General features: G+C 31.6%; 1 protein-coding gene across 1 annotated transcript in view; it reads right to left on the bottom strand.

Moving 5' to 3' along the window:
* LOC145291324 (succinyl-CoA:acetate/propanoyl-CoA:succinate CoA transferase-like) overlaps window positions 1–26,294 on the bottom strand; it is a 109,145-nt gene that overhangs the window by 42,201 nt on the left and 40,650 nt on the right. Inside the window, exon 2 of the mRNA XM_080137076.1 lies at window positions 440–592. Coding sequence (XP_079993202.1) covers window positions 440–592 — 153 coding nt within the window. The remainder of the gene's footprint in view (window positions 1–439; window positions 593–26,294) is intronic.

Here is a 26,294-nt window from a genome sequence, read left to right as displayed (position 1 = left end):
ATCAAAAACAAAACAATTTGATTGGGTTTCTTGAGCGTTTTTAACAGTCGAGCCCGAACGGACATTTATGAGAAATCTGGTTCATAATAAGTACAATTATCGACTTCTGGTTTGTACAATACACTAGTACTCAATTTATATCTACTAGTAGTATTTACCCAGAATTGCTAGTGTGGAAATATATTGCTGGTCAGAATGATTTTTGTTTTTTCATGTTCTAATATATTTAAGTTATTTTATGGACCTATCTGATAATTGCCCATAGCGACCCCAGATAGAATTAAAGGAAACTTTCAATGGTGTCTTTAGATTATGTGAATAATTAAAACATTATCAAAACTTATTTGTATGTTTTGAATGTTCACATATCAACTTAAGGATGAGAGTGTGAAGAACGATAGAAAATGGTTAAGTACGCTAATGGAATTGATAAATTTACCTTCATATTCTGGTCTTGCGTAAGTACCCGGTCCCTCTGTATGAATGTGAATGACTTCGACATCTTTTAAGTTAGCTTTTTTACCATATTCTGCCAATGCATCTACGAGGGTGACGGGAGTTGCAGCAGCACCATGCATGAACACACGATTGCCTGAAAAGAAAGCAAATGAAACAAACTATTATAATAGATAGGAATTATTATTATAGATAGGAATCATTATAATAGATAGGAATCATTATAATAGATAGGAATCATTATAATAGATAGGAATCATTATAATAGATATAAATTATTATAATAGATAGGAATTATTATAATAGATAGGAATCGGTAAAAGAAGCCAGAGAAACAAAAATATCAAGAACAATTTACATCCTTAAAAACATTTTCGATAGAAAACCAAAGAAAGAAATATTCAAAACCAATTTCCATGTACTGTATTGTTTCAGTCGGAAGTTGGTGCTAAACAGTCTTAAAAATCCACTTGTATATCTGCCCCAACATATGAAGACATCCATCGAAAAATTCATTTAAAATCTGATGTGATTTTGAATTTGCACACACTACTATCATTACTCTTATCGTTAAGTCGAAATGCATGCAAACAATTATCAACACAATTTGACTCTGCATTATCTAATCACTGCTAATTGTACTGATCAATCTCAGTATGTTGTTCCATTTTTATGCAAACTGTCATTCTGTTGATATTGTTTATTTCTTTTTGCTTGTTTTTTTATAGTGGAGTCACCACTTATCAAGGCCCAAAGACCACTCGAGGATAAGAATTAATGAGTGTACAGTTATGTTGAAAGATTCAATGAGAGTTTTTGAGTTAATAGATGCTGAACAGTTGAGGGTATGCTTGCAAGAGAAGGCTAAGGAAAACATACAAGGAAGTGGTAAGGATGGCCTGAAGTGAAAGAGAAAATAAAGACCTGGCTCGAGACATGTTAGTTTGGAAGTAAATGTCTAAAAGCCAGAAAGTAAAACAGACATTCAAAGAAGATAATGTAAAACTGTTCATATTGGTAAATGTGTGAAAAGATAAGGCAAAGTGATTTTAGTCTGATGATGTGTAAAAATCTTGATGGGCATTAAAAGTGTAATACTTCTTCCGACATCTTTACTTCACTTCTTTAAGCATTCATTACTGAATGTCATTAAACGTTGATAAATTTTGATAAATGTAGATAATAGATTGACCAATTCAAACTTATTTCATCGCATGCAATAAAAATGGAAAAAAAAAAAAATTGTGACACCAGTCTTACTGGTACCACACAAAATCACTGTGAAGAGTCAAGAAGGGAGAGCACCATTCAGACATTCACTGGAAAGATGCAGGGAATACTGGAACCTTGAGGAAGATTATTGCTACTTAAATTCCAGAAAAAGCCAACAGTTGTTATCAGCAAGAAATTAATGTGTTTTACAATGGTTACTGAAAGAAGTAAAGAATGTTGCAAATCTGGAAAGGCTTGTCATTCAAACACAACTTGTGAGTGTATGAAAACTCCCAGTGAGTAACTAATAATATTTATAATATTCATTAAAAAAATTAATAAAAATAAGTAAACTGAATTTCTAGATAAAAATACATTTCAATTTCCAACATTTTATTCCTCAGATCAGTGGTTTTCCTTTTAAGCTTTTTTCTTTTCAATTTTCTTCAGAATCACAATTTTAATTTAAAAAATCTATAAGCAATGCTTTGTAATCAAACTGCTATAAAGTATTTGTTTATTTTTTTTAAGCATACAATTTTCCAACTGGATACTCCAACAGTCTTAAAATCTTGGCACATTTGTGCAATTTAATTTAAAATTTATTTGATTGTATTATAGGCTTCAGCTATCTTTATCTAGGCCATAACTAAAATTATGTTTTCAGTAAAGTTTGTTTGTGACTTTGTTTGTGTACAGCCCGCCATCCACATTGGTTGACCAATTATCACTAAACTTAGTCATGGTCTAACTTACTGATTTAACCTTGGGATATCTAAACCAAAGGTCACAGAATAGTAAGTCACACTTTTGGCAATAACTTTTGTCCTGTTCAGCATACAAATTCACTACTAGATCCATGTTGTAGCCAATGATGCCCCACATCTTATATGACCTTGACAATGAAAAGGTCGAAATTTTGCCAGCACTTCAAGTTTCCTTTTTTTTCTAGATTTGAAATACTTCACACAATATGGAGAGGACACAGATAAGATTTTGATCCATTCTTATATTATCAGCAAAGGTATGCAGTCTCAAGTGCTGGTTTGCTTCTGTATTAGACTATAACAACATAAAATGCTTATTATTTTCACTATTTCCACATTTGTCTGCGATTTCTTTCTTCTTAGAGAACAGAATTCTTTTTATTAAATCCCAAAACAAAGAATTTAAGCAAAGAATGTTTATTGATTACTAATTTGAAAATTGCTGAATATATTGCTATTGTACACGCCATGTTATTTAATTTTATTATTGAAACAATGTTTAAATAAAGAATTGATTTGTTCTTTCTAAATGAGTATGTTTGAATATTGGATTCATTGAATACAAAGGTTTCTCTGTATAATGAAGCAACTGATCCTAAGGTTTTTTAGTTGACAAAAATAAAAATACAATTGAAATAAGTTTCTCTTTTGTATAGTAAATTTGAAACATAATATTTTTTGTTATTGTTCATTCTTTTTCACGACTCTCTATGTACTAATAACAGTATTTTGAATTTGTCATTTCCTTTTTTTCTTTTGTTTGCTCGAATTTAATTAATTATTGAACATATTCATTTCTGATTAGGGTTTGTAAAAAATTTCTTACAAGTTTATAAATAACTTGACTTGTACATACTCATTAGAGCTTCACCACATGCTTAAGAACACAATTCTATTTATCATGTTCTTAGGTTAATCTTTCGGTCATTAGAAACAACAGAACATATCAAAGGCATAGTATGGCATAAAAATTTACTTCACAAGCTCTCCAGCTACGGTATAACTGGAAATGTCTTCTCAATTATTAAATCATTTCTCTCTGATAGGTTCATAAGAGTAGTGGTTGATAGGCAGAAATCAGAAGCTCTCAGTATTAATGCTGGAGTCACTCAGCGGTCCATCCTGGGCCCAACTCTTTTCCTGATCTACATTAATGATCTTCCAAATCACATCCTTACATCATTCGTTTAAGCACAGATAAAGAGTGGGGGGAATTATTGATAAACATGATGGTAAAAAGTAATTTTGAAAATGGCGAGGTCAATTTATATTAAACAATCTTCCAAATCACATCCTTACATCATTTGTAGACATTTATGCTGATGACACTACTATCTATGGTAGCACATCTAAGACAGTAAACAACCAAGTTCTCTCTGGTTCTCTCTCCTCTGATCTTGATCATGTGGTACAATGGGGAAAGAGGTGGCTTGTTATTTTTAATGCATCTAAAACCAAGCTTTTATCTTTACATCATCAATGCTCTGATCCCCATCTGGCATCAATTAAAATGAATGGCTCTCGTCTTGGGGAGGTCTCATGTTTTGACAAGCTTCTGGGCTTGACCTTTACTCCTGATCTTAAATGGAACGCATACATTAAATCCGTTGCCAAGGCCGCTGGAATAATGGTGGGATCCTTCTATCGATTCAGTAGATATCTCACTGCTGATGCAATTCTCTATCTATATAAGAGCCGGGTAGGTCCAAGGATGGAGTACTGTTGCCACATCTGGGCAGGAGCTGCTAGAAAGGACTTATTCTGCCTTGATAGAGTTCAAAATAGACTTTGTAGCCTCGTAGGGGATGTCCTTTTCTCTTCCCTGCAACCTCTTTCTCACAGAAGAGATGTTGCGAGTTTGTCTCTGCTTTATCGTTATTTTCATGGCAAGTGCTCGCCTGACCTCCAATCTATGCCCCCCTCTCGCCAAACTTTCACAAGAAACACTCGTCTAACAGAAAACACTATCACTAATTTCCCCCACTCTTTATCTGTGCCTAAACCTAAACGTAGATTCCATGAGCAAAGCTTCTTTCTTAGAACTGCACCCCTATGGAATTGTCTTCCGTTTTCCAGCTGACTACAATATGGTTGTCTTCAAGTCTAACGTAAACAAGTTTTTGATGAGCCGTTCTATATAAGTTAACAAATTTACCAAATTTCCATTACTAACGATTACTATATTGTCCAATTTCCACTGCACACTCTTTAACCCTTATCCTCGAGTGGCCTCTTGGTCTTGATAAGTGGTGATAGCCATGTAAAAAAAAAAAAAAAAAAAAGAAGAAAAAAAAAGGTCAGCCAATCTCTAAACCTTTAATTAAATCTTTATATGATTTCTTAATATAGCTGATCTGACAGCCAGGAAACATGTCACACCCATGTTGATCCCCCACCTTTTTTTTTAATAACGTCATTGATAGATTGTTAATATTAAGCTTCTTTTTGATATCTGCATTTCTTCATTTATTTCACAGAAGTTACTCCAATAGTTCTTAGCCATTTCATTCTAAAGACACTGAACTTCTCATGCTCTGCCGATATGTTTCTCTTGCAAATATAGAAATAGGAACTACCAATGCGTTGTAAAGCCTTAACTTCAGGCATTGAAATATCCTTCCTGTTCCATAATTTTTCTTTTAATTGTCCAAATGCAGAAGTCCTTCTGCTAATATCAGATGAGGAGCCTGGAACCACTCAGCCAATAACCAGAAAATCTTTGGGGTTTTTTCTTATTGTGTTGTTTATTAATATACTAATATACACCTTCCATTAAAAAATATGCTTTGCCAATGTTTGCATTAAAAGTCATTTAAAATAACGTCTTAATCAATAAAGTTAAAAGAAAAAATACGAAAACGTCTCAAGCTGGAAAGTTTTTAAAAATTTTCTACATTATAAAAATTGTATACAAACATTGGCAAAACATATTTTTCCCATAATTTTTTACAGAAGATGTGTACATTTATATAACATCATGTATATATATTTTCAGTATTTACTTTAACACTGCTATATACAGTAAATAGAGCTAAGTAGAGTAATTAGCCTGACGATTTTCTCCTAGGAATAGATTAGAAACGTTTTTGTATAATTTACTTGCCATAAATGTATTTTTATAAGATATATATATATGGCAAAAGTCTATATTAAAAATTTCAAGATGTGGACAATTGTTGAAATTCACAATTATATATATATATATATATATATATATATATATATATACACACAGGGCTCTACGGACAAATTTATCTTTAGTTGACCTTTGACAACTAAATATTTTTGTTTACTAGCCAAATAGAAAAGTTACTAGCCAAACCCTCATGATTTTTAGAATATGACGTCTTCGTTCTGTGACGAGTATGTACATCATAAAGATTTTTCCGTATGTTTTTTAAATAAGTGTAATTCTAAATATACAACAAATTTTATGTAGATACTTGAAGGTATAAACCTTCTAATTTCTTCAGGTGTTTTTTTTTAACCAGCCTTCGTTAAAAAAAGGAATATATTGCTCTATTAAACTTTTATTGTTTAAATAATTTAACTTCGTTCGTTCACTCAGTAGTGAGCTTTGGAAGATTGTCTGTGAAAGAAATGCAATCGCCAAAAGATAAGCGTTTCATTATTTATAGTCGCCACTTTGAAAAATCACTCGCAAATACGACTGTTTCACTCGCAATGTAGAGCCCTGATATATATATATATATATATATATATATATATATATATATATATATATATATATATATATGAGAGACAGACAGAATTTGAATTTCTTTCCTTTCATTATTGGGAGGTAGGTAAAATGACACCAGATGTTTAAAACACATCAAAGACATTTGCAGAAGATAATGAAAAAAAAAAAAAAAAAAGTACTAAAGAAAAGACGTAAAAATCTTAATAGAAAATATAAATGAAAAATAATACAAGAAAAAAATCATTCATGGAAATAGATTAAAGGTGGGTGTGGGGATTGTCTGATTTCCCTTATATTATTCATCCTTCAATAAGTTTTGTACTTGCTAACTTTTGGGTTTGGGTGGCATAATGGATATATATATATATATATATACATACTAGCAAAAGTACCCGTCGTTGACTGGGTTCAAAAACAGCCTACAGATTACTCTGATTTATGAAAGTATGATAGGTTATGAAAAGGAAGGGTTGTAATGAGATAGCTTCGAATTTGGGGGTATCAAAACCAAAGCAAAACATGATGAAAGTAAAAATACATTAGATAAACCCCATAATTTATTATACCATACCTGTTCACACTGAAACACTTATCACAATATTCTGTGGATCTATATTAAAAAACCTTGTTAAACTTTGTGACATATTTCTATTCTATGGAGGTCAGGCGCGAATGAACACCCCATAATTTTATTACATCATATTTCTTTAAACTGAAACATAATTATCAAAGTATACTTACACAGATAGATATGAAAAGTCTTTATTAAAGTTTGTGTCGATTTCCATTCTATGGAGGCCAGGCGCGAATGCAGACCACACAATTTTATTATATCATCCCTATTTAAGTTAAAACATACTTATCAAAGTATTATTATGTACATCTATATCAAAAACACTTGTAACGTTTTTTTTTTAAATTTTTAAATTTTTTATTTCCATACTTTGTGGACCAGGCGCGTACGCAGATCCCACAATTTTAATGAATCATCATTATGCCAGATCAAACATACCCATTCCTGTGTCTCGATACATCTATCATTATATGTGATCAGTTTTCTATAATAGTCAACCATATAGGAGCCTATTCATGACCAGACACACACACAGACGTCCAGCTTTATATTATATATATATATATATACACACACACACACACACACACACGTTAAACTTTATTATAGAGTGAATCATTTTCAACAGAGGAGGAAATGATTTTACTATACAGCTCAGCTTGCTTATAAACAGAAATGTTGTCACTGTTGGCAGTCATTTGAAGACATTGTACCTATAAACAGTTATGTAAGCCACGTTTATATGTGTCCCTTCAATGTTCATAATTTTTGTATTCTCTGTTCACTGGATATTCACAAACAGAATAAATTTGCACAACGTTTTAAACATTGAAGTGGACGAAAATAAAACATTTAAAACCTAATTAACCATTATCTTAACACAAGTTAATAAAATTCGGGCGAAATTAATCATTGTAAACAACATAGAAATAAAAAAAAGAAAAATTGTGCCATTTCCTCTTTTCGATCGTTTAAGATGGGAACTGAGTTTTATTGATTTTTCGATTGTCTGAAAATAGAATCAGTAACAAATATCTTCCACTATTTTCATGTTAGTGTGTCAACTGGCAGGCACTGCAGTATTACAATGAAAGGGAGAAGAGGAATATAAACTTTGAAATATTACGTTACATGCAATACAAATAATTTTAGATAATCTGTATTATTCTTCACATGCCACATTAATATACACACACACACACACACACAGTTTGCTTATTATACAAACATTTTTGGTTACATATGTGCACACATGTTTCAGTGGACTCCCAATTCAAGGATAACCCCTCATTAGACCAAGAAAAGAATCGAGATCGAAACGGGAGTCAAAATTACATTAGTTTTATAAGATATTTGGGTGTGATTAACGTTCTGGAAGAAAGAGAGGTGTATACTTTGTGAATGTGAGCAGTAGAGGGTTTATGGAAGGAGGTGTGGTAAAGGAAGGGAGTGGAGTGAAGGAGGAGAAGAGAAATACAATTTCGTGTGGTTAAGCTGTCAAGTTCTTTAAACTTGGCGGTTATTTATTGGCCTAATCTCCACTGAGACAGCTTAACCAAGAAATCATACTTCTCCCCTGTTCCCTCACCCTACTCCTTTCCTTCACCACACCTCACTCCATAAACCCCTACTGTTCACATTGACAGAATACACCCCACTTTGTTCCAAAGCATTAACCACACCCAAATATCTTATAAAACTAATGTAATTTTGACTAACGTTTCAATATCGATTCTTTTTTTGGTCTGATGAGGTGTTATCTTTGAACTGGGATTCCACTGAAACATGTATGCACATATGTAACCAATAATGCTTGCATAATAAGCAGACTATATACAAGCTCTGTCCAGCATTGAGCACTCTTTAATAATCATGTGAGTTTCATTGGACTTACAAATCCAATTGATACAACCATTATATACTATATACATATTATACATATATATTTATACATACATACACAATCATATACACACACACATATATACACACCTACATACATATACACACACATATACCTACATACATATACATGATGATGATTGCTGTATCTTTCCAGATGATCGCCATAAAAATGAAATCTCCCCATCTCATTGTCCATATATATGTGTGTGTGTGTGTGTGTGTGTATATATATATATATATATATATATATATGTACACATAAAATAGATGACTTGTACTGTAGCTTTTCCAATCAGACAGGTGACCTTTTTGAATATTAATGAAGCTTCCTCTCCAGATAAAAAGAATTATTGATATTTTTGCATAATCTTGCATACATTGTATTATTAAATATAATCTTGCATACATTGTATTATTAAATATAATCTTGCATATATTGTATTATTAAATATAATCTTGCATATATTGTATTATTAAATATAATCTTGCATACATTGTATTATTAAATATAATCTTGCATATATTGTATTATTAAATATAATCTTGCATACATTGTATATCAAATATAATCTTGCATACATTGTATTATTAAATATAATCTTGCATACATTGTATTATTAAATATAATCTTGCATACATTGTATTAATAAATATAATCTTGCATACATTGTATATCAAATATAATCTTGCATACATTGTATATCAAATATAATCTTGCATTCATTGTATATTAAATATAATCTTGCATACATTCTATTATTAAATATAATCTTGCATACATTGTATATTAAATATAATCTTGCATACATTGTATTATTAAATATAATCTTGCATACATTGTATTAATAAATATAATCTTGCATACATTGTATTATTAAATATAATCTTGCATACATTGTATTATTAAATATAATCTTGCATACATTGTATTATTAAATATAATCTTGCATACATTGTATTATTAAATATAATCTTGCATACATCGTATATTAAATATAATCTTGCATACATTGTATTATTAAATATAATCTTGCATACATCGTATATTAAATATAATCTTGCATTCATTGTATATTAAATATAATCTTGCATACATTGTATTATTAAATATAATCTTGCATACATTGTATATTAAATATAATCTTGCATACATTGTATATTAAATATAATCTTGCATACATTTTATTATTAAATATAATCTTGCATTCATTGTATTATTAAATATAATCTTGCATTCATTGTATTATTAAATATAATCTTGCATTCATTGTATATTAAATATAATCTTGCATACATTGTATTATTAAATATAATCTTGCATACATTGTATATTAAATATAATCTTGCATACATTGTATTATTAAATATAATCTTGCATTCATTGTATTATTAAATATAATCTTGCATTCATTGTATTATTAAATATAATCTTGCATTCATTGTATTATTAAATATAATCTTGCATATATTGTATTATTAAATATAATCTTGCATTCATTGTATTATTAAATATAATCTTGCATACATTGTATTATTAAATATAATCTTGCATACATTGTATTATTAAATATAATCTTGCATACATTGTATTATTAAATATAATCTTGCATACATTGTATTATTAAATATAATCTTGCATACATTGTATTATTAAATATAATCTTGCATACATTGTATTAATAAATATAATCTTGCATACATTGTATTAATAAATATAATCTTGCATACATTGTATATTAAATATAATCTTGCATTCATTGTATTATTAAGGATATGTATATGCTTGAGGAGAACAGAAAAAATTGTATTCCAATAAAAACTATTTTTTTTTATCAACTTATGAAATTTACTTTATTTACTAGGGTTTATATAACACGAACAGGTGCCTTGCATTGCCTAGTCATAAAATATGCTTAAATATATTTTAATTTATGCAGAATACATATTTATTATTATAGAATCAATTCTCTATCAATTTTTATATTGTACCTAATATATAGGAGTGATTTCAAAAGTTAAAAAAAAAAAAAAAAGACTTAGGTACCATTAGCTAAGATTGAAACCAAAACAGAGTTCTCTAGCCTTATTTGTTTCCCTATGAGCCACTTCCATATGCATATAAAAAGTTAAAAAATAATGTGATTTAACCTACAAATGTATATGTATGCATGCGTAGAAGAGCACTTTAAGTTGACTTAAACCTGTTTCAATTTTTTGCAATTTTGACCACTTCGCAGCTATTTTTACTGGCTAGAAATCAAATCAAATTTGTTCCACAGGTTCAAATCCTCTATATATCAAGTTTTAAGTCTGTAGACTAAAAATTGACAGAGGAATTTGGTAAAGACCGTTCCTCAGATAGACAAGATCTCTCTCTCTCTCTCTCTATATATATATATATACATATATATTTTTATATTAGGTTGGTGCAAAAATAATGTCGTTTTTTTACGTATATATATCTGATAAAAAACATTATTTTTGCACCAACCTAATAGATTAAAATGAAGGTTAAAATTAAAAGGATGTCAAATATATTCACTTAAATGTATTTTGGTTTCAAGCAGTATTTTTCAATTATTATCAAACAAATTATTTTACTAAAACAGGGTATCATTAAAATTCACTTGTTTGCAAGAGAATACAAATGTAATGCAGAAACCGATTTCATTATAAAACTTTCAAATGATTGTGAAACAGACGACACGCAAAATAATTGAAAGAAAAACTGATATAACTTAAAAATATCCCAGTAAATATTTTAATCTTGCTAGGCATTTTAATCCAATAAGTAAAAATAGTATTGGCATTTAAATGAAAGGTGATGCCTTTTATTTTTTTTCTTCTTAATAGATTTATGTAGTGTCAAAATTTGTGTTTTTAAAGTGGAACTAAGTTCTTGTGAAAGCGATATGTTTGTTGGCGATTATTTTTTCTTGATATGATTTTGTTATTTATTTCTCATTCTTTTTTCATCTGTATGTTTCTGGCATTATGATTTCTGTCTTAAAGCAATAAAGTAAACTATGGTTGTTGCTGGTGGCCACTGTCGTCCCTGAACAAATGTGGACACTGGCGACCGTGGCCAAAATGAAATAATCTGGCTTTCACAAGTACTTTAATGGTGAGTGCTCTGACAAACTGAAAGCACTTGTGCCTCCTCGACGTGACAAACCCGACAAGCAACTAAGTCCCACCCCTTTACATTAGAGATCCCTAGGTGTAAGCCTTTTACTCCAATAGTTTCTTCCCCAGAACTGCAAATCTCTGGAACTCCCTTCCAGGATTCTGCTTTCCCAACTGTACTGATATGCAGAAGTTCAAGTGTAATGTGAACAAACATCTTGCTACTCATCTCCTTTCATAATGCCCCTGCAAAATATGTCCCCGATAGTAGCCCCCTACTTCAAAGTGGCACTGTGCCTTGTTTGGGGTGAAAATTGAATAAAAAAAAAAAAAAATTTTTTTTTTAAAAGTAGTGATGGTTTGGGTAGATAACATGCAGGTACTTTTTAAATGCAAAAAAAGCAATTAAGGGAATATGTAAGTCAGTATAAATTAATAAAAGTATAAAAAATGGTCCATTAGAATAATAATGGAAAGTATAAACGGAAGTTTTAGAGGTTAGAGATTCTCACTGTATATGGACTGTTTATAGTGATCGAATTCGGTGGTAGGAGTTCTAGCTATTTTCGTTTGTTGTTCAAATCTTCCTTTTTTCAACTCTTCTACCAAATTAAATTCCAGTTTTATGTAATTTTTTTTTAATGTTTAAAACAAAATAATTACAACTTTTTTCACTGCACTTCTTTGAGTATTGTCACGTTAAGAACGGCGTTTGGAATATACATCCCAAACTCACCACGTTAAGAACTTCCATTTGTACAAGTAAAATCCAAAGAAATCCCATAATTGGAAGAAGATGGTCCATAATAATCCAAAGGCAGAAGTCCATGGAATAATTCACAAAAAAGTGTGTACAAGGAAAAAATAATATTAATAAAAGAAAAATAAGATGTGCTTTTCACTCTACTTCCGAGACATAACTCAAATGGACATTGTACAAATGGAAATTCTTTTAACTTTCTTGAAGTTTTACATTTGGATTTTACCGTCACTGGATTTTTTATCTTCCACCAGACTATCCATTAATGTGTATTCACCTTTTTCTTTACCATATTCCCTCTGCTTAACTTATTTTGTTTTCAAGTAAGATCTTTGACTTATTTGTGGTTTCATCAAATACTTCTGCATGCAAAATCCGATCCTGCATTTTGCTAATTCCTACGCTCTGATGAGAAGGAGAGTATTTCTTCAAAACTCCGCGGATTAAGGACTATCCATTTATCTAGTGTTTCCTTTTCAGATTAAATATGTTTTTAACTCATTTCAAAGTGTTTTTAAACATATTTCATTAACTGTTTGCTCATATTATAAGCTCTATTTCCTATTTGGTATTATCGAGCTTTTATATCTGGCTGAGATAATTTTATAAATATTAATTCTTTAATATTTATAATTTACTTTAATTTTACCATCTTGGATCATTTTGGTAAATTCAATTGTAATTTTCCTTTTATGTATGTATATATATATATATATATATATATATATATATATATATATATATATATATATATAGAGAGAGAGAGAGAGAGAGAGAGAGAGAGAGAGAGAGAGAGATAATATATGCAGTGAGAGAATCCAGTAGCTGCTCATAATAGAAAGCATGTAAACACTGAATGTGTATTTATGAACGCACGGTGGAGCGAACATAAGAATGGAAGTGTAAGTTTACTGTAGATTTTTTTTTTTTTTTTTTTTTTTTTACATGGGGGTCACCACTTATCAAGGCCCGAAGGCCGCTCAGGGATAAGGGTTATTGCGTGAGATAGTATTGTAATAATCATTAGTATTGGGGATTTTGATAGAGTGTCTTACTTAAGGGGGCGGTTTGTCAGGAGTTTGTTTATGTTAGACTTGAAGACGTCCAAGTTGTAGTCAGGTGGGAAACAGGCAAGCGGCAGAGTTCCACTGGCGTGCAGTTCTAAGAAAGAAGCTTTGCTCATGGAATCTACGCTTGGATTTAGGCACAGATAAAGAGTGGGGGAAATTATTGACAGTAGTTTCAGCCAGACGGGTGTTTCTCGTGAAAGATTGACGAGGGGCGACGAGGGATTGGAGCTCAGACGAGCACCTGCCATGGAAATAGCGATAAAACAAAGACAGGCTTGCAACGTCTCTTCTGTGGGAGAGAGGCTGCAGGGAAGAGAAAAGAGCATCACCCACTAAACCATGAAGTCTATTTTGTACTCTGTCAAGGCAGGATAGGCTGCTTTTAGCAGCTCCTGCCCAGATGTGGCAGCAGTACTCCATCCTTGGACGTACTTTGCTTTTATATAGATAGAGAATTGCATCAGTAGTGAGATATCTTCTGGAGCGGTAGAAGGATCCCACCATTTTCCCAGCATCCGTGGCAACAGATTTGATGTACGTCTTCCATTTTAGATCAGGAGTAAAGGTCAAACCCAGAAGCTTGTCAAAACATGGAGCCTCTCCAAGACGAGAGCCATCCATCACAATTGATGCCAGATGGGGATCAGTGCGTTGATGATGTAAAGATAGAAGCTTGGTTTTGGATGCATTAAAAGTGACCAGCCACCTCTTCCCCCATTGTACCACGTGCTCGAGATCAGAGGAGAGAGAATTAGAGAGAACTTTGTCATTTACAGCCTTTGATGTGTTGCCATAAATGGTCGTGTCATCATAGATGCCAACGAATGATTTAAGTATGTGTTTTGGGAAATCATTGATGTAGATCAGGAAGAGAGTTGGACCCAGGATGGATCCCTGAGGGACTCCAGCATTAATACTGTGGGCCTCTGATTTCTGCCCATCAACCACTACTCTTATGAACCTATCGGAAAGAAATGATTTAATGATTGAGAAAACATTTCCAGTAATACCGTAGCTGGAAATCTTGTGAAGTAGGCCTTTATGCCATACCTTATCGAAGGCCTTCGATATATCAAGAGCAATTGCCCTGGAAAGGAAACCTTTGTCAAGAGATTCACTAATCCTGTGTGATATAACCGTTAGCACATCTGCTGTAGATCTTGCAGAGCGGAAACCATATTGCATGTCACTAAGAAGGTTGTTTCTGTTGAGGTGGTTGACTACTTTATTTAATATGAATTCCAACAACTTACTCATGACACACAGGAGACTTATTGGTCAGTACTGAGAGGGAGATGACTTTTCACCTGAGTATACGTTTTTTTTCTCTGTAGAAGTTGTTTTGTGAAATGCTTATGGACAGTAAATATTATTTGTCTTTCTTGCAATAGTTATAAGAACAAATGTTGTGTTTTTTGTCTCAGGCCCATCACTGGACCAAATAATGTATCCTACTGGCGTTGTTTTTTTTTTTTTGTAAGAACTGTTCGTTTATATGTAGAAGAATAGAATTCCGTAATACAAGAACATTCACAGGTCGGCTAATAACAATTGACGAAATTTTCCGAGGAAGAAATTATTATTTTTGGAGCGGGGAATGGAAAGATAAATGGTGTGTCCAGTTAAGAAAGGTGCCTTGAAAACATAGTTATAATGTGTATATATCTTCCTGGCCGGTGTTGACTGGGGAAGTATGAAGACTGTAGATATAAAGGGAAAAATATGAACTACTTCCTTTAAAGAAATTGATGATCATGATGATGTTTCTCCTAGGATGCAATGTAGGATTTTATTATAACGAATAACTGTGTCTAAAACGACATTCTAAAGTAACATAAGGCAGAGGATAATAGTTTAGACATAATAAATTTGTATGTGGCATCTGTTGTTGCAAACGTACAATAATTTGGCCCACAGAGGAATTTCTGCAATCAAAATATTATATACAGGATAAGCCCTTTGAAATATGTATAAATAATATTTGTATATTATCTTTCATGTTATTAAAATCAAATTGATACAAAGAAAAGCTTGAGACAAAATGTGTTAAAATGTGATTCTAAAAGCAATAGATTATATATGAAACATTAAACTGTAATTCAATCTAATTGACATTTTGTTAGAAACTGTTGCTAATCACTTTCATGGAAAGGAATTGATTACTAAAAAATAAAATAAAATATAAAAACGCTGCCCCCCCCCACTGTTATTTGCAAATAACAGACTAGAAAAATGGCTGTTGAGCTGAGAATAGGCTATCAAGCAGCCATCTTGAACATTCATTATCCAACTCTGTACACTCGATTTATCAATAATCAAATGAACAAACGATCTGTTCAAGCTTGAGAGAACATCAATATCAACATTAGTAGTATTACCAGTTAGTAGTAGTAGTAGTAGTAGTAGTACTTAATTCATATGAATGTCATTCAAACATAAATTGTACAAATAAAGTTTCATCAAACAAAATTTTTTACATCAAAGTTTTTGTTTGTTTAATGGCATATTAATAATTTTTGTATTATCTGATGACAAAATCAAACATCTATCATAAACGAGTCATTCTATACAATTATCATCATATTGGCTTAACATGTTGGCTTATGTTAGATGGCTTTTAAAAATTGACTTTCAAACTAATCTATCTCTGGTCAAGTCCTTATTTATCACACTTTCTCTCAAGTTCATCCTTATCACCTCCTCATATGTTTTCCTTGCCCTTCCCCATGACAACTGACCCTGCTACCTCAACTGTTGTACATCTACTAACCCAAAAATTCGCATCGATTCTTTCAATGTTATCGTACCAACAAAGACTATTGTTCTGAAAACATTTCCCTATATTGTCTAGATTCAATCTCCATCTGAGGTCTTCAAGTCTACCTTTAAGAGTCACATTAAACAGCCAGTGTATTATTTCCATATCAATTCTCTCCATGCAACACATGTCCTCAATCATCACTTGCCATGTTTCATTTTCATACATCATCACACTGCGTATACGTGCCTGATAGACATGCAAATTAATTCAATAAAAATTGTTATTTACCAATGGTTCATACCTTTTTTACCATTACCACCACCACTATCATCATAATCGGTTTTACATCCATCTTATATGCTGGTATGTGTTGGATGGGTTAAAAAAATTGACTTCCAAAGTAACCTATCTCTGGCCAGGTCTTTCTTTATCCCTCTTTTCTTTCAGGTTTATTTTTATCTTCTGAACAGTATTAGCGTTAAAAATGATTATAATAGTTCTAAATGGATTTTAACTTAGCATCTCTGATTCCATAGGCCACTATGGTATCCATTAAACCAATTCTATAAGTAATACCAAACGACATACCGTTTAGCGCTGGACAATGCACATTCTGCTACTTAATTTGACAGTCATAGTTTTTAAATCAGTAATTAGTAGAGTTCTCCTTGATCAATCAATATAAAACTTATATGACTGGATTCAAAATAAAATTTTCTTTAAAATGGTATTTTACTATTTTTGTTGTGATTTGCATATTCCAAAAAATCATAATTTAATTACGTCTATTAACAACTAAACACGCTGTCATGGCATATCTGCAAGCAGTAGATAACTTTTCAGACACACGCGTTTTAGGTCGGTTCATATAAATACTCGACATGAAAGTTCTACTAGTCGATGAGGTTTCATATTTTAAAAACAATAAGAGAAAAGAAATGTCTTTACCACGGAATTTAAACAAAACATGTGTGACTTTCCAGTCAAAAGTTAGAACATCTTAAAGTTGAGGCTTTCTAGTACAAAAATAAATCAAGATATAAACTTTGTTCAAACGGAATGTAATAGTCAATATATTTATTTCTTTTGTTATAAAATTTGAAAATTATAATTAGATTGTACTAACGTTATTATTTAGAAACCTATTTTTAATATGGGGAGGGGAGAGTGTTTTGTAACTATTCTGTACTTTCACCTATCAATTTAATAAAAATTTGAATTAAACTTGAAAATAAGATAACAAAAATAGAGCTGTAATTTTGTTTAAAAAAAAAAAATTGGTAAATGTTTCCTTACTTTCAACCATAACAATCACCTTTAAAATGATGATGTTTGAAGGTTTTTGGGTTTGCTGAAAACTAATATCGCATTTAAATTTGCTGCAAATAAATAGTTTTCTGGATATTAAGCAATGTAATTTCTTATATTATAAGTAGTGGCCATTTTTGTATGTGCAAGCATGTGTATCAAAAAAGAAATGCATGTTTACGTGTATCCAGTTAAGTAAAAAAGTAATTTATCTTGCCTATGATAACATTTATTGGGTTTGTTTTACAGATTTTTAAAGATGGATTAGTTTGTAAATTGTGAAAGTTTCCTGCCATTTTTTGCCACAACCTTATGTGTATTTGAATAGGACTGACTTAAGACAAAATGTCCAGTGAACCATCATATTTTTTATACTTTTGAATAGTCATAACTCCAGTTCTAATAGCCCGATTTAAAAAAAACTAAGGATAATATTTTTTTGTTTTTTTAATGCTCTTTCCAATAATGCTTGATTTGAGTTTATTCGATGTAAAGAAAAAATGTTGTGGTATTGCTAATTAAATCTCCATTCCCATCTATACCAAGAAAGGAAGACAAGAAAGTTACATTCATAAACCAACTTTCAATGATATTCATTTAAATTACTAAAGAGACAGTGGACACCTGTACACTCACTCTCAGGGTAATTAATATCCATTTGGCAAAAGTATATTCATATTTGAAAGTCTAAACCAAATGTGGTTGTTGATTATTCAGCAATTCAAATGACATCTTACATTGAAGAAAGTCGAGTATTATAACTTATTGATTGTTATAATTTCCATAATGTCACAATGATTGACAATTGTCCGATGTAGAAATCTCAGTAGATAGTACAGCTTAATTCCCTAGCAAATAACTAAAGGAATTATTTTGAGTTATTTCCATTGCCCCTCCCTCCCTTTTTTTAGCTAATAAATAGCTCTCCTACTGCAGAAAGATGTGATAAAAGGTCGGAAGGTAGGAATTAAAAGCCACTGCCCAAGAGACAGAGCATTTTCGTTTACAAAATATGTCTCAGCAATTCTGTCGTAATCTCCAGTAGGGGCCTCTCAGGCAGCAATTAGCAATAAACTAACTCCTTCTCAAAGTGACACCTGGGAGTGTGGACTTCTTAGAATTGCATAGAATAATACTTCAGTACAACAGAAAAAAAGGGGGAAGCCACTTAACTCAAATGGCCCAAACTCTGGCGGGCTGATTGTCGTGGTATTCTTGACTTGGTATGAAAAACACAACATGGATAAAGTCAGGTTGACTCTCTGGTTCTTTAGCTGATACACTTCTGAACCCCAAATGGAATTTTTAAGAGGGAGAGTTAACTTCAGAGACGCTAGGCAAAAAACACTCATTAAATCCAGATGAATCATTCAAATCACTGTTTCTAAATGGAAGAAATAAATGTTTTCTGAATTGTTATATATAGTTTTCATCATAATAATACATAGACACTCAACCATGACTAATCTGTTATCGCAATGGTTGAAGATATTTAAACGTCATGCATGCAATCTTATGTTGATATTTCAGTTTGATTCAATTTATTTGGCAACAAAAAGTAAAACAATTGTGATTCAATACCATGTAGGGGAAGGGTGGTAAAAATCTGTCTAAGATAAGTTTGTTGAAAAGTACCTAAGAATTGTTCATCAGAAATGCAATTTGTTTTAATTAGACAATACAATGCAAAAAGTTGAAGAGTTGGTTAGAATGGAGGACTTTTTTTTTTGTTCCTTATTTTTTCTATGGAAATTGATCAAAATTAGGATGTAAGTAGTTAAAAAGAAAAGAAAAAAAAAAACACTTTCAAGATCAAAAACTAGCTAACAATAAAATTTCTACCCAGAAAATAGCAATTCTTCCCCCTTTGTCAGAAACATTGCTCCTAGAATGTGAGGACTATAGGACAAAATAAGGGAAACAAGACTTACATGGCTTCCAAAAATAAACCCAATGTCCACTTTCTAATCTCTTCCTACATCCAACCTGTCGTTCAGATGTTTTTTTCATCTTGAACATAGTTTATTCCAATCAACAGAGCATCTTATAAAGGGTAATCAATTTGAGTTATTCAATGAAGTTTTCAAAGCAAAAGGAACTGGTACTTTGATTAAATCCTAAAGCTTGAAGATCATTAGCAAAAGATCGTAGACTCAAAGAATAGTTGTCATTAATTGTTTCATAAATCAATTCATTTTGTATGGCACACAAACATTTTTTCAACTTGTGTATTAAAAAAGAGATTTTTTCCTACTGTTTAATATAAATTGACCTCGCCATTTTCAAAATTACTTTTTACCATCATGTTTATCAATAATTTCCCCCACTCTTTATCTGTGCTTAAACCTAAACGTAGATTCCATGAACAAAGCTTCTTTCTTAGAACTGCACGCCTGTGGAATTGTCTTCCGTTTTCCTGCTTTCCAGCTGACTACAATATGGTTGTCTTCAAGTCTAACGTAAACAAGTTCTTGATGAGCCGTTCCACTTGTTAACAAATTTACCGAATTTCCATTACTAACGATTACTATATTGTCCAATTTCTACTGTACACTCTTTAACCCCTATCCTCGAGTGTCCTCTTGGCCTTGATAAGTGGTGATGCCTATGTAAAAAAATTTTTTTTTTAAATGTTACAATTATACTTCTATCAGAAAATAAATGTTAAATATTTGATCAACCTGTGGCGTCAGTTGTGGCCATATATGAGAAACTGATTGTTGATGTGTTTGTGACATAAGGAAAGATCTGAATAAAATATAGTTAATGTTGGGATCGTGGTTAAATCCCGTTTTTGAGAATGCATTAAGTAATAATGGCAGAGATATAAATTAGAAGTAAAAGAAAAGTCTTTGTTATAAAAAATGTCTTAGCTCCAGGCCATCTTTTTTTTCTTTTTTTACAAAAGTGACAATATATTGTTTGACATTTTATGAGAACAAAGTTATTTATTTGACATGAAACATAATATTATTTAAAAACAAAAGAAACCACTGAGCGAATTAATAAAAATCTTAAATAGATCCCACTCTTAACCTTCAAACATAACATTCTATTTCCTCTTATAAAATTATAGAAAAAAAAAGAAAGAAAAAGAAAGCGTTTCTTCGGATAACAATATTCAGTAAATGATGATTCTATTTTTATCTTATGCAGACTTGTTTTTGGAGTAGAAAAGTAATATTTAAAACTTGTAATGGAAACAGGCATTTTTTTTATTAAAAATTTTTTTCTAACTTTGTGAATTTAAGAGTCTTTAACGAATGGAACTATTATTTTACGAGAACTTGCTAAGGATGATAATTCAACCTACTAAATCAAGGTTTTTAGTCTGTCAGATCGAGATATTCACCATGTTAAATTCTTGTTAAAAGAATCATAAATAAAAATAAAAAAAATATGCTGCCTCCTAAAAATAAAACTATATTATAAATCTGTCACAGTTTGCTTGAAACACTGCTTATCAGATGAAAGGTGTGTTTGAAGGCTTGTCAATGCAGGAATTATTCAGTCATTGTAAACAGATAATGATAAATAATTCAATAGTTTTCATAAATATTCATTTATTTATCTGATTATAGATGGTATATTCAGCAATCAGTTTCATTCTGGTTAGTCAGCACAATCAGTTTCTCATGTACATGGTATATTCCTCAAATATTATCGGGAGCAACTCCCATTCTCAAGAGGAAAAGGTATATCCACTCTTTATGCTGCCACTTTCGGTTTGATTTAAGTTGGCTGTTAAGTTTTAATTTTGTTTTGAAACACTATTTTTTAATGTTTAAAATTATATTAGTTGTTTAGAGAAAGTAATCCTGTTATCTATTTTCTTTTAAATTTTATTATATAAATTACTATTTTATTATATAAAACTATATTGACCTCCATAGCACTGCTGAAACCACATCTTGTGGCAGATTTGCTACTCTTAATTCTATTGGAGGATTTGGATATAAATAGTTCCAGCTCATCAGGGTGCACACTGTAGGCATATTTGCTTCACTGAGTCTCTTTTTACTGGGGATGCAAAAGGAGGGGCTTATTATTGTAAAAAATCAAGAATTACTACTTGAGGTTGAGACTAAGAAAATCAAAAGAAAAGAAGAGTTCAGCATAAAATTTAACGCTATGAATACCAAACGCGTTTTTGTGTTTGTCTTGAGTGTGAAGATGTGAGTCCAATCAGAGTCAAGAATCAGTTCAACAAGTTATTAATCTTTTATGAATTTCAGTTTGGCATGTATTGTGGAAAGTTTGAACAAATTTAAAAGGGATCAAGTTGACTCAAACACAAACAGAATTCATACATTTTATTTCTTTTCTAGATGCAAACATCTCTTTAACTGGCTATCTCTGCCGATTGATCAACACTTCACGTTTTCACCTTATGCCTTTAAAACTTTGCTTTCATCTTGAGTTAATTAATAGGGAAACAAGATAAAATCGTTTAATTTGCTGCTGCTGATTGTTTTTGTTTCCTTAAATAGCAAATCCCATTGCTGCAATGTTGCATCCTTGTGCTGGTTTTGAAAATACTTTAATGGAATGTGCTTCGAACAAACTCATATCACTGATATCTCCTTGACCTAAATACTATTAACCTGATCCCACAAGCAGCAAAATCCCACACCTTCACTATTAAGGTTCCCCAATGCCAGAGAGCCTTCTACTTTTAATAGTTTCTTCTCTTGAACTACTAGACTATGGAATTCCCTTTTCACTTCTTGCTTCTCTGCTTATACTAACATGCAGAAATTTAAATATAAGGTGAACAAATATCTCGCTGCTCAATTCCCTACTTAGAGTGTACCTGTAAGCATGGTACCTAGTTCACAGTAGCATTTACGTTTCAGTAGTAATGCGCCTTGTTTAGGTTGAATGGGAGTTAAAAAAAAAAAAAAAGTAGGACTGAATTTTTTTAAAAATACAATAACCTGATACAAGACTTTGTTAAATCATATTTTGTGTATTCAACTTTATAACTGAGCACATCTTTCTTAGTGTTATGGCATTGTGTAATTAGAATTCTCTTTAATTAACAGTTGCAAGTGACAGTTGAAATTAAAAATAAGCAATACAAGCCTTGGGGCTGTGTTTGTAATGTTGGATTGTTTTGTATAAAGATTTAATTACCAAACAAAGAAATTACTAACAAGATGGTGCAATGAAGAACAGCACGTTGCAGCCTGTTGATAAAAACTAAAATGTCTTGAGATCATAAAAACAATAAAAGGGGGGGGGAGATAACATAACGGCTAGGTAAATTCATCTACAGCAATCCCCTGTTACCTCAACTGTTCTACAGCTACTAATCCAAGAATTCTCATTCATTCTTTAATGTGATTAAACCAACAAAGGCTCCTGTTCTGCACATATTTCCATATAAAGACTAAATTTAATATTCTTCTAAGGTCATCAGAGATTTGAATATATTTTTTCTAAATTTTGATGATGGCCAATATTTGAAATTTAGGTAAACAACAATTGCTAGAAGAAAACAGATTTATTTTCCGGGTTAGTTTTTAGACAATTTTATTTTATTCATCTAGTCATGAATATTCCTTAATATTTTTCAGTAAATAAGCATTCATATTAGCATAGCATAAATCTATGCAGGAACAGATACACTTAGACTGATTTATCAATCTGAATGATAACAACTGAATGTTGGTAATTATGTCTCTCTAAACAGATTTGTTGCTTTCCATGATGATTTTTCAAGGAGATTGACCAGAGTTTCATATGATGTGGTAGAAACCCATGCATTGCTTAACGATGCAGTCAGATAGAGAGATGATGGACGACTTTGTGAGACAAAAAAGTTTTTGCGGTGAATTTGTTTAACTAATGAGGTCTGAGAGTTTAAAAGAGTTTCAGGGTTGTACAGTTCCCAGATTAGTTGCCCTATCAAGGCTTGATAATCTAGTTTACCCTACTATTCAGTGATAGATGGATAATATTTTTGTTATTTTTCATGAATCAGAATTTCAAGGAGGCTGATAGAAATGGTATGCATCCTAAACTATCACAGTTAGTATCATTTCAGAATTGTCATGCTCCTAGTTCTCTTACCAAAAATTCAGAATCCGGTTCACCATACTATTTAACCCATAACAAATGTATTCTCCCTTTCTCAAAGGCATTAATGAAAATAATGTAATGGCCTACATCGAATTTGAACATAGCACATAGTTCACAGTAACTATGGCACGATTAATTTTTTTTTCTAAAATCAGCTTTAGAAGCCAATAATTGTACTTGTCATTGAAAAAGTTATTTAATTGTACCTAGATGAAAAGAAATCTGTCATCACAAGAGCATTAAGTTTTATTGACATATGAAGGTAATAAAAATATTTAAGAAATTATAAAATACTCCACTACTTTCTTACCGCCTTATTCATTGTAAATTATCTAAACCAGTGGAAAACGTGCTTTACCTTGAAAATTCAAAGAACATAACATCATTAATACTATCCTGGTGAACATATTACATTGGTAACTAAATTATCTATCTATATATCTATAAAAGTGAAATTGTCTACATGTGTGTGTGTGTGTGCATTTCCCTACCAAACTACTCTGTCAATTTTCAGTCCAAAATTATGAAGAATTCTTAGTAAAATTATTTATAAAAAAATTAAATGACTTGAGTGCCATCAGCTATAACTGAAACCGAAACCAAAACTTATGAAGAATTCTTGGTAAAATTATTTATTACAAGAAATGGAAATCCATAACAATTAAATGACAATCACTCGGATGTAAGCGTGACACACAAAATAAATAACACACACGCTATCCTATTAATATATATGTATAAGCAAAACAATATTAAAAAAAACAAACTGATTTTAAATATTATAAAATATTCACAAGTATTTACTAAATTTATTAAAATGTTATAGTATACCATTTCCATTATTTTTCTTCAGACTTGTGTCACAACCATTAATATTTCTATTTCAGTCTTAAGAAAAGGTCACAAATCAAGAGATTTGCGAAAGAAAGATTTGTCAAAGAAGCCATATTACAATCATTGCGAGAAGAAATACGAGATTTGCAATTCATGAGCTGAGTGGTTTCAGTGGGAAGATAGCCAGTTTGGTTCTAGAGATATATATATCAAAGATAATATGGACAGAAACTGTCAATGGAGAAAATAAGGAGATGATGTAAGTCTATGTGCAGAGTGTAGGCTGAGTGACAAAACAGAATTGCTTGAAAACTCATGATTGGCAACCATTAATTGCAAAGAGATCACTATATGATACATAATAATATATTTAAGTTGTATAAAATGTATAAATACATCAATGGTGACAATAGTCTGAAGAAAAATAATGGAAATACTGATTCCTTATAAACATTGACGCAAAAATGTTTATCCATATAATACTAAAAGTCTGAGGACTCTGTATGTTTCTTTGACAGAGAGAATCGCTCTCGATCCAAGAAAAAAAAACGGATGATATAAATAATTCATTGTTGGAATGTGAATGAATTTTATTTTGACATAAGAATGTTACATAGTTGTCCGCCTTTTCCACGGTCAAATTAGGAGGATGAAGGGGTGTCAGAGTATGAAGAAGGTGCGGTTGTTTTCCGCTTCTGTCTTTGCTCTCTCTCTCTCTTTCTCTTTTCTAAGCACACACTGCACATGCTGTAGGGAAAAATTGTAGTGTGTATGATTAGCATGGGGGTCATTCGCTTAAGAAAAGAAAGAGAAAAAGTCCTGTAACTCGAAACCTGACTAACATGAGATAAAAAGTGTCTTATGCAAATTGAAATGTGGTTGGATTTGACAACATGAAAAGCCAGCATTTCTTCAGTTGGGGATGATTCTTTTTTGTCGGCTCAACAATCTAATGTCAGTTGAAGAAAGCTTGTTTGTGATAATGTCAAAAAAAGGAACAGGACAGAGTTTTGTTGTGTGTGCTTTCACTTTGTGAACTGGGCGATCTGAAAATCATTTTTGTTTTTTCTTTAACTCAAACATTCAAAGATTAGAAGCTATTTCGGTCTTTTATTACCTTTCAGCGATGAAGGGCAAGTTTTGATGTCCTGTTGATTCCAGAATTTAGTGGTGCTGCAGCTGATATGCCCACTGTCGAGTGGATCGAAAATGTGGAAGTTGTGTGTGAGCTTTGCACTATGAGGAGTGTTGAGCGTGTCCTACCATTTAGATTGTGAGGTGGAGCTCTGGCCATATACAAGCAACTTAGTACAGAGCAGAAAGCAGATGCAGAACAGGTCAAGCGTATCCTTATTACCATGTATGCTACTGATGCATTTAATGCATATGACCAGTTTGTCACTCGACAACTTCGCCCTAATGAGACGGTGGATGAGTTGCGATGCCTAGCTCAGTTGGCTGGGAAACTGTTGCATGAACGTTGGTTAACATGCGCATTCGTTTCTGGACTACCGCAACATGTTAGACATGTTATGTGCTTCATCCATGATGGAAATGATGAGTGCGAACAACTGTTGACCTGAACAAAAGTTATCATGACTGACAACGAAGGCCTTGAGGAATCAAAAGCGCACAATGATGGGTAAAAAAAAAAAAAAAAAATGAAAAGAGTGCGTCGAACATGGAAAATCGAAAGTCAACGTGAGAAATACCGTCGTCAAGTTATAAAAAAAA

Source organism: Euprymna scolopes, chromosome 2 (genome assembly GCF_053919585.1).
Source record: "Euprymna scolopes isolate OS-2025 chromosome 2, ASM5391958v1, whole genome shotgun sequence".
Lineage (NCBI taxonomy): Eukaryota > Metazoa > Mollusca > Cephalopoda > Sepiida > Sepiolidae > Euprymna > Euprymna scolopes.
Note: the sequence above shows the minus strand (reverse complement) of the source record. Positions and strands in the feature narration are given on the sequence as shown.